This window comes from Dicentrarchus labrax, unplaced genomic scaffold (genome assembly GCF_905237075.1).
Source record: "Dicentrarchus labrax unplaced genomic scaffold, dlabrax2021, whole genome shotgun sequence".
Classification (NCBI taxonomy): Eukaryota; Metazoa; Chordata; class Actinopteri; family Moronidae; genus Dicentrarchus; species Dicentrarchus labrax.
In genome coordinates this window covers 14,285,666-14,296,301 of record NW_026136706.1, presented here as the reverse complement: position 1 = coordinate 14,296,301, position 10,636 = coordinate 14,285,666, and the positions used below count along the sequence as shown (strand labels likewise).

General features: G+C 37.1%; 2 protein-coding genes across 2 annotated transcripts; both read right to left on the bottom strand.

Annotated features, from left to right (window-relative positions):
• Positions 1 to 8: 8 nt before the first annotated feature.
• upp2 (uridine phosphorylase 2) lies at positions 9 to 2,766 on the bottom strand. The gene is made up of 7 exons (XM_051404370.1): positions 2,595 to 2,766; positions 2,350 to 2,464; positions 2,092 to 2,250; positions 1,858 to 1,972; positions 1,549 to 1,758; positions 1,264 to 1,410; positions 9 to 1,062 (listed from the first exon to the last, which is right to left on the bottom strand). Exons 1-7 carry the CDS (start codon positions 2,645 to 2,647, stop codon positions 920 to 922), a joined length of 942 nt encoding a protein of 313 aa, XP_051260330.1. The 5' UTR covers positions 2,648 to 2,766; the 3' UTR covers positions 9 to 919.
• A 581-nt stretch (positions 2,767 to 3,347) lies between these two features.
• Positions 3,348 to 7,740, bottom strand: LOC127365839 (uncharacterized protein C7orf57 homolog). The gene is made up of 8 exons (XM_051404372.1): positions 7,648 to 7,740; positions 7,306 to 7,352; positions 6,900 to 7,052; positions 6,695 to 6,791; positions 6,206 to 6,326; positions 5,817 to 5,896; positions 4,051 to 4,148; positions 3,348 to 3,723 (listed from the first exon to the last, which is right to left on the bottom strand). Exons 1-8 carry the CDS (start codon positions 7,656 to 7,658, stop codon positions 3,719 to 3,721), a joined length of 612 nt encoding a protein of 203 aa, XP_051260332.1. The 5' UTR covers positions 7,659 to 7,740; the 3' UTR covers positions 3,348 to 3,718.
• Between the last annotated feature and the right edge of the window lie 2,896 nt (positions 7,741 to 10,636).

The window sequence follows — 10,636 nt, the reverse complement described above, 5'->3', positions numbered from 1 at the left end:
CACAGTGCAATTGTTATTTACTTTTATTATAGGTTTTACACTCTACAACTCACAGTATCATACAGTATAAAAAACATGTACCTCCAAAAATGCCTGCTTATGTTACTTTCAAAAAGGTTTGGATTAGCATGAACACACTGTATGACACTCCTAAATGTAATGTTCCTAGTTATTTAGTAACCAGTGAAATACAGTCTAAGGTCCAATTCATCTTCTTGTATCACAAGAGAAATCAGTAACAAATAATAACTGCTTCTTATCTAACAAACATATAAGAGATATAAAACCTTTAAAACTAGTGGCAACTAGCAAATTGCCTCGACTGCTAGTGAATCATTTCCTGACTTATGACAGTATTATGGTGTTTTTGTTCCAATCATTCAAATGAAGTGACGTGGGTTTCTTGATGCTACAAACACCCCCTTAGATTTAGGAACTGTCTCTATAACTGTAATATATTTCTGTGAGTCATATCTGTGTCAATAGGTTGCAGACTTGGATCACCACCAAAATACTGTAATCAATTGTTCATTTTCCAAAGGTCCACCTGAACATTTTTTGACAAACAAACTACCAGATGTTGAAACTTTGGACTTTCTTGGCAAAGATACACATGTAGATAGAATATTAAAATGAACATACAGAACACATTTTTTAGGAAATTAATGTTACTTTACATAAGTACCAGAGTATTAAATATCAAAGGCTACAACACATACTTACATATATATATATAGATGCAATGTACTTATATTAGCTTCATCAAAGAAATCATACAAATCTTAACTTTTTAAATAAGTCTTGTATGCACATATTAACATGTTAAGTACAGTATATACAGTATACATATCCACAAATCAGTCAAAGCTATATACACTCTATTTGAGAGGCTGGGGTTGGGATGGGACGTGCAGGGGTCTCAGACAATTTGTCCAAGGCGTTTCTTGATAAAGTGGGACACCAGGACTTGAGGTCTCTGCTGGTACTCCACCAGAACATCATGAGAGGAGGTGATCTGGTCTCCCTCAAAGCGGTTCAGCAATGCAACACAGATCACAGCCGCTGGAGACAAAAAGGAGATTATTAGTCATATATGCTAATGTATGTTGGACGTCATTGGGTCAAATCATAATCATCAGTAGAAGCGAGACACACACTATCTATTCTGTACAACGTATGTCTTTAATGACCAATATTGACGTAGGCTAATTAAAGGATATAGAAGTTCTACTTGTAAGATTGTACATTTTGTAAGAAAAATACCTTTCAGGCCACAGACGCGACACATAGCGGCAAATACGGTGGACTCCATTTCAATATTCCTCACTCCAGCCTCATATGCCTTCCTCAGATACTCTACTTTTTCTGCATGAGAGAAGGAGCAGAGAGCTCCATCAAGTCGGCCTTGACCTGGAGAGACACAGCACAGGATTTGTCACTACCTGATCAATAGTTTTGACCTGTTTGAAGTTCTCACCTACAGCATATGCCTCAGTGTGATTACAAATGATTTTACAAACAACGTTAGGTGTGAGATTATGTTGATACCCTCATAGAAGTCATGGGTGCACATGGTGTTTCCGATCACTGTGGGAATGTTCTGAAGCTCAGAGGAGCACTGCAGAAGCTCATTGGCAACTCCTTCATCGAGCTCAGTGCTTCTGGTGATGACTTTACCCAGAACCACCTGCTCAAACTGGGGGCGGAAGGAGTAGTCCACCGCCTTATCCGTGATCACCACTGTCCCCGGAGCCAGACCTAGAGACGACACCAGGCAGAAATGTAAATCTATTCATTACCTGTTAGCCAGGATAGACCAGTGATTGAGGGTAAACCAGACTAAACAATGGTTCTTACCAACTCCACCAGATGTTCCAAGACGAAACAGGACCACGTCACGGCACTGAGCATGGTGCAGCAGTTTTATGAGCTCGTGCAGCATGATGGAAATGGAAGGGACGCCCATGCCATGCTGTGATGGAAACAAATCAAAATAATAATAAATGACTAAACAAGTGATGCAGTATTTGAAGCCTACTAGGAGAGAATATGTCATTGTTGTGTAAAATGAACTGCTGATGTAAAACTTACACTTATAGAGAGCACTGGTCCGACTTTATACATGCTGTAGCGATCAGTTCCCTCACAGATATCTATGATTTCCTCTGGGTTTCCAGGCAGTTCCAGCTCCTGGTGGATGAACTGGGCAAAAGCCTTCATTCGATTCGCACTGCCACCAACACACACAAACTATGGGAAACAGAGGAAGAGGATCAGTGAATTCGGTTTCTACCTTTTTCTAATTCTAAACCCCAAATTATAATTTATTTTTATTAGCATTTCACAAACCTTAATATCTCCGAACATTTCTGGAAGGTTGTGAGTCTTGGTGCTCAAGCTGAAGTGGTAGAGAATGTCCTCCTCCATGGTGTCCAAGTAGGGATTCTTCACTTGGACATGTTGTCTGAGAGCAATATAGTACAGTACATAAATAAATGAGCAGATAGTTCAAGTGAATCATAAGAAGTATATGATTTTATTACCAAACTGAATTAAAAGAATTTAAACCTTAGCTGAGGTTCCCAGACACTTACTTGATATACTCATTGTGGTCATTCCCCATACAGTTCAGTAAAATTGGTGCCATGTTTGCAGGAGACACTCTGAAATTCAGTCTAAAATAAAGTAAAGTTGCTCTGCTGTAAAAACTTCCAAATACACGTTGCAGCTGTTTTTGAATAAGAGTTGTGTCTGGCTGCAGAGCTGATATAGTGTTGACCTCTGACCTTGCCACTGATTGGTTCCAGAGAGAGGAGTCGCACAAGTCTCACAAAAACATCCACCAGCCAAACAAACAAGAGCGAGATCAATCACAAGAAAATGATTATTGGTCCACTTCTGAAGCCTCAGTGTACCTTCAAACCTTCTATGTGACGTAAACTCCTGTTATGACTGAACCTTGCAGACCCCATGAGCTGTGATGTATGTGACAATAGCCAATGAATAACTGCTATGTTATAACATACAGCTTCACCAAAGGACACAGAGATAACCTCTGACATTAACATGCAACATTCTGGATTGTCAAAACAATGACACACACAGAGAGAACTTAATGTACAACCAACATAAATGCTGCTGGCTCAATCAAAAATCAACTACATTATATTATGCATTGTATCATTTGCTTTAAGAGCAGCATTAGGTTTTTGATGTGTCCCAGAAAATGAGCCACTATTTGCTGTAATGTGTCAGTATTACATGGCAGATTATTCCAATTTCAGCCTGTGAGAACAAGTATATATATATTTGTTATGTAAGGCCAAAGTAAAAACAATTGTGAAACATTTTGAATAAATTTCATTTTATTTGAAGAATTAAACTCTTATTCTTTAAAGCTGCCTTTTACAGAGTTACAGACACTGCAAAAAACTTAACACAAGGCTTACGGGTGCCTTCTTTACTTAAGGAATACAGGTAATGAGGCACCACTAACAGGCAAAATAAATAAAAAGGTCCTAGCTTTAATTCAGTTAAGCACTTTCACGCTTGAGTAATACATCTGACGTGACAAAACAATAGAAACTAGGTTAAACATTTGATGTGGCTCAGCATGAAAGGGTAAAAAAAAACAGTTGTTGTTAGAGGAGAGGATGGCAACTATTCCTGTTGGAAGCATTTAACTTTAGGCATCCTTTTCCCGCGCACTGGCAGTCTTCTAGTCTGTTGACACGGAAATGTATACAAGCATGAGTCATTCGCCAAAGCATTATCACATAATTCAGTAATAATCTACATTTTACTGCCGAGCGGCATTATGAATTCTTAATGGCTGAAATCATTTCAAATGTTGTGACCCTCGTTTCATTATGTGCCATATCCACTTATTGAGTCACATAAAATCAATACACTGCTAAACAGCTTGGCTCCATTTTGTTTTATTATAACCGAGGTGGATTTTGATAGCATGATGAAAAAGCAAGAAAGGGAATGATTTATGGTGAGCTGGAAGATAGTAAATCAACCTGTCAGAAACTCTGTGCTACTTACTTGACAAATCATGGTTGGCTATTGGTTTGTCGTCTTCTGCATAACCAAAGCTCAACAGCTTAGACATGTCGACAGGAGCTGGTTTCTTGTCGTATACTCTGTGAGAACACCAAAGACATAAGGTCAGATGTGATGGAAAGGCATTTTTTTAATGGAAATCAAATCAGATGGTGCTATTGTTATTACATACATAATTTAATGTTTTGTCATCGCCACAAAGTGCCCATTAGTTTGACAAGAGAGCCTACAGCTGACACAGGTTAAACATTAAATATGGACCCGACCCTTCCAACATTTTATAACAAGACAAACATTAGCTACTCATTGCAAAAGTACTCTTCCAACAAAGTCAGCAACTGTTATTTACAATTGACAGTTTCCTCTAATCTTAACAAACCAAACCACCAACTCTGCAAAACTATTTATTAAAACAAGTTATTTAATCTTCTCAGATTTAGCCTCATTATCTTGAAATAAAGCAAAAAAAAAAAGGAAATAATTATTTTCACTCTGTCAGTCACATGTTTCGGTGTCAGTGTCTTGCACCGAGACTATACGGCTGATTTCTGCACTGCATTAATGAAAATGACTGATTCTATTTTTACTTGTTTTAATTATTATAATTGTAGAACTTATAACATTTGCAGAAGATCCTTTGTTGACATACAGTATCGGTATCATCCAGACAGTCTCTGTAGCATGTATGTGAAGTTTTTTTGGGGTTTGTGACAAGTCATTGACATTTCCCAAAAGGTACAGGGAACACAGCACAGACCAGCTGTGAGCCAAAACAAACAGGTGAATGTTCAGATTTGTCTAAAAGCCATTGCTCTGCGTGCTGTTTTGTTTGACCTATGTGTGCAGTGGGACCTGTGAACAATTCTGCTTAGTCACCGCCACAACATGGAGACATATAGTCTTATTTATTTATTAATACACACACATTTGGAAGTGTATCTCAGACAAACATCTTATGTGCTGAGATGCTAATGACGACGGAATTACACTGATGGACAAGGCAAACCCTGTAGATCATGAATTTGGAACAACACTTGAAGGATAGGTTCACAATTTTTCAGGTCACCCTTAAAACAACAGTCACGTGCCGGGTTTAACAGTCTGGGTTAATCAAATCCAGTGTTTCTCCCAAGGTTAGTCTTTTTAGTAACGTTACAAAATTAAATACTCTTTTTTTTTTTACAAACAGTGTTTCCCTATTATAGCTGCAGTAGATGAATACTAATAAAAAGGGGGATTTTTGTTATAATACTTTGGAAGATATCCTCTCGATTCATCGGACTTGGAAGGCTGAAGCTAGCTTAGCTTCAGATACAATTTTGAATACAGTTTTGCATTTTTGGACTGTGGATTTTGCCCCCATCTCTTACATTAAAAGCACATAGGAAAGGGATCTTTGAATGCCCAGGATGAACAGGAAGAACAATTACTCTAATTATGCTACCCAAGTACATGCTTTTAACATTAAAGTAAATTAAATTACACATAGAGAACTACTGACTAGATTAGGTTAAATATGTATTATGGTAATATAACAGCTTTGTACTTAAGACCAATAACCATGTACTTCTTTTATTCAGTTACTTCCACTCAAAATGACTGATGTGGTCTGACATGATAAGATCCTTGGTCTATAATAAATCTACTCTATTTTGCAATTCTGTTTCTGAGAGTTATAAAAAGTGGCAGCTACTCATACTGAATATAATACAGAACAACAGCACCATCTTGTGACCACATGAACTTACATTCTCTTGAATTTGCTGGTCTGGTAATATTGAGTGGGTGACTGCAATTTCTCCAACTGGCTGTCATGAACATTGTTGTCCTGCAGAACACAAAGCAAAGCCACAGTGTGTGGTGGTTATTTTGTAAATATAGCCAAGATGTATTTTTTTTTCATCTCTTGCTTGGCTTTGACTATATGCTCTTATTTTGAATATGAATCATTGAGGAACAAGTACACGAGCCACACATTACGTATTCCTGCTCAAGTAAACAAAATGAAGTGTGTAACACTACAGAATCACTTACAATCCTTGTCTTAAAATATAGGATCGTAACAAAATACCATCATCAATCATTTGTTATTGTGGTGGCTTGTGTGGCTAAATTACTTTGGTATTTCTCTGTTTACCTTCTCTTTGCCATTGCTTCTGCTATCATCCCTCTCCCAGGCTGACATGTTGTCATTCCCAAAGGGAGGCTCTAGCGGTTGAAAAGCTCCAGGGTTTTTATTCTCGTCACTGTTAATTAGGCTGTTGGAAAAAAAAACAATATAGGGATGTAAATGTATCCTTCATTTAAAGACAGCTGGTACGGATAATTAAGATTAAACAGTAAAAATAGATATTATGGTGGCTGATTGTTACAGTTCATACTGTTCCTTCTGCTTTACGGTACTTTAAAAGTTTGTTACAAGTGCATAACAGTTATACTGTGAGTGTGGTTAATAGCTGTAGTCACAGTGTGCGTGTGGTAGTATTATTACAGTATAGTACTGACATTAGTAGTGTATTAGCAGCAAGTAGTAGTGTTAATAAGGGAGGTGGAAGTATTTTAAACCATAAACAGACAACAAGTCAGAGAGTCTGCATCATAATAATGAATCGAATGTTACAAGTACCTTGGTTCGCTGTTGTCACCTGATTCAGTGCAGAACCAGTCTGGAGGTTGGTATGAATTAGTGTTGGAAGTAATTGTGTTCTCGTGCCACAAAAGTCCTGATGAACAAGGAAGAAAAAAAAAACAGGATAAAAATAAATGTAGGCAAAAATGTATTAACCAGTGAGAGGGATGTGTGTAGATATATGGCAAAGGGATTGTTATACCCCTATGTCCTCCTTGTTTTGCAAGTTTGACATAGTCAGAATCACTCTCTAGGACTCCGACCCTTCGACCCCGGGCCCTCTCATCAGGGAGAGTGTTGATAGCTTGGGACAGTCCTGGGATCTGGGAGATCTGGCCATTTATTCCTTGGATCCCTGTTTTCACACATGTAAAGTTAAAACACACACACACACACACACACACACACACACACAGTGAAGAAAAGAAAAAAGAGAGATTATATTTCTATCTACTGCTTCATGTGAACAACACTACTCCATGTACGACCCCACACGGATGAGAACAGCTTCTTCCCACCAGGGTCCAGCAGAAGAGTCTCCCTGCTGCTAACTAACACACACAACCTAACTAGTAACTAAACTAAAGTCAGTAAACACTTGTACTTGCCAGATTTTGCCGATTGAAGATCGTTACTCGTGAGAACTGGGGAATTTCTAGCGGAAATGGAAACAAAAACCCAGGTTCACTTGTCAACCTCTTCGACGACACTTCGTATGAGCGCGCATTGTCATTAGCATCAAGAAGCTAACGCTACATTAACGTTAGCGTTGGTTAGCTAACGTTAACTTAATGCTACCCGACTGCGGTTCATTTTCATCCGAACACGGACTGTACGTGACGGCACCGGTTGGACATCATGGAAGGGGGATTTAGTTAAACACACAGCACATATAACTTACACAAATGTTCGTATTTGAAAGAAGTTCAAGAAGTTTTTGTTTTACTTACTCTGAATACATTGTTGGAGCAGAGCAACAGACTGCTGTGTGTTTGAGTACCGACTCTGTTTGGAAGTAGTGGCCGCGTTGCCACGGAAACGGTTTGGCTTGAGTCCAACTGCCGCTCGGGTGTGTGAGGAGGCAACGGCAGATACAGGACGGTTAGGGGTTCTTCTCCAGTCGACGCCATTAGTTCGTTAGTTAACGTTAGTTAACAGTTAACGTTAGTTAGTTATTCGGTTAGTTAGTTGGTTATTCGGTTAGTTAGTTGGCGATACGTTATTTAAGATATGGCCACACGGATAATATCTTTATTACAGTTGCCAGGTGTCCGTTAAAACCGTATAACGGGTCCTCGTTATGCATTACTAAAATAAAAGCGGTTGCACCAGGGAGATACGTTACAACTTTAACTCTAGGTAACGACTAAATTGTTACACATGCCCTTATAAGGTGGTGTAAATCATAAAATGTCACATAATTATACTCACTGATGGTGAAACAGCATTTTTTCTTCCACAAACCAGCATTTATTTGCGTTGATTGCAGCCATTTTGCGACACAGTACTCGAGTAGAGACCTAATTTACTGATAATGATATATTTGATCGTTAATTAGTCACTTGCCTTATGACTCCAAACTAGTTCAGTTTTGCCCCAAGTAATCGTGGTGCCCCCAATTTTAGTAGCTCAATTAGTTTCAAACTAGTTACTAAGCCTCTAGTGTCGACTTCATACGGTAATTTAGGAAGTACATTACACATACTGTCTGGTGATATGTTATGGACACATTATAGGCTCAGTAATCATTCAATGAGAAAATACATCTTTGGAAAAAGTGTTTGAAGATTTTGAAATGAAACAATTTATTGATTTCTAGTGCCACTTTCAGATATTTCTATTCATTGCTTTACTAATGTGCCATAATAATGTCATATTTAAATGTTAAAATGTCTTCAGTTGGGGGCATTTTTCCAAGCAAATATTGATTGTTTTTGTGATTAAATCAGCATATATTTCTGCCATCCTGTTGCCAACCCATGAATATTTCTACATTAAAGTAGTGTATGAAGTTACCCTTTTCTGCGACTATACTTAAGGAAATATTGTAGCCTACTACTACCTATTAATGCATCAGTAATTATAATACAGCAGCCATTCTGCATGATGAGTACTTTTACTTTTGGTACTTTAAGTAAATTTTGATGCTAATATGTTTACTTCATACTTAAGTAACCTCAAAGTTATTGTGTCAGTGGTGAAACAAACCTAACCAGTTTTGGCTGTAAATAAACAATTGAAACAGAGTGAGGATCTATGACAGTAAAACAACACATGACCAACACATATTGAATCTCTATAATGTCCCCAATGGTAGAAGTAATATTAACAACTGTAATAGCACAGTGTACAAAAAAACTCTGCTAAGTAAAATTCATGCATTCAAAATTTGACTAAATTAAAAGTAAAATTAAGTATTAGCATCAAATTGTACTTATACCAATAAGTGAAAGTATTAATTATGCAGAATGGACCATTTCAGAATAATAGGCTACATCTTATAATTTGATTAAAATGATGAGTGCATTAATGTAGGAGCATCACTTTAATGTTGCAGCTGATTTGAACTACTTTATATACTGAAAGGTATAATCTCTGTCAATATGCCATAATTATGCCTATTTGTTGAGTCTATTTGTATTAACTGAAATCTGAAAAGTAACTAACAACATCTGTCATATCAATGTAATTAAGTAAAAAGTATTTATCTTTAAAATGTAGTGGTATAAAGTATAAAGTAGCATAAAAGTATTCATGTAAAGTACAGTACTTGAGTAAGTGTACAATACTTCCATCACTGACTCATCCTTTGTGTCTGTGGGCCCATATGTGCTGTAATGTATATATACAGTGATGTTTGAAGATTAAAATGTCTGCATGTCTTGAATAATGGTTAGAAAAAATCATTAACACGTTGAACACTCTGAGATGGATCCGTGGAAGGTCTTTGGAGTTATTACTGTGAAATTAGACATCTCTTTTAATGCAAATGTGCCTAGCTATTTGAAAAGCTATTTAGTGGTTTTATTGCAGATAAATCACAATGTGTTCTCTGTGGTACTACACTCGGCTCTTAATTGCTTTTTTTAGTAGCCTAATCTCCATAAGTACAGTATTTTGACTATGTCTCGCTGCTTAATAGTGCGGCTCTGTTAATAGAGGAACTATCTGAATGTAGGACTATATATTTTTACCCATCCTAAATAAACTGTCCATGCAGTCTGCTCATTATAATCAATAAATTAATGCTTCACACTCTCAAGAAATAACTAATGACAAAGTCTGGAAGTGATAGAAGAATAAAATTATCTCTTTAGATAAGTAGCTTAATATATAATAATAGAATAATATGTTTGGAAACACACTTTGAATTTAATACATTCATTCTGTTTACTGAACATACTTTTAAAATAGAGCTATAATTATTACTTCTTGAAATACACAGCGTGCAATATACTGCAATATAGGCTTGAACCCTTCACTCCCTGAATGCTGAGTCGGGAACATGCGCAGAGTAAACGAAATAGCAGAGGTCCTTTAATTACCGCGCACGTCAAGTTGGCCGGAAAGAACAAGTCCTTGACAGGAAATGAATACTTTTGCTTCAGAATAAAAGCACAGCGTATCACTGAGGATGAAGAAACGATACCACTTAATAGCATTTTAGGTGTACAGATATTTCATTAAGGATCCAATATATTCTATAATTTACAACAAGGCATCTATAGATGAGTCTCGGACATTTACCAAAATAGCCTATTTAAAGTCAAATACTGTGCCTAAGTACACATTTGAGGTACTTGTACTTTATTTTATGCTACTTTATACTCCTACTGTAGTACCTTTCTGAAGGCAATAATGCTGGCTGCTTTTTCTTCCACTACATTTATTTGACACTGCAGTATTACTTTATTTTTTTATAGAGAATTTTTACTGAAG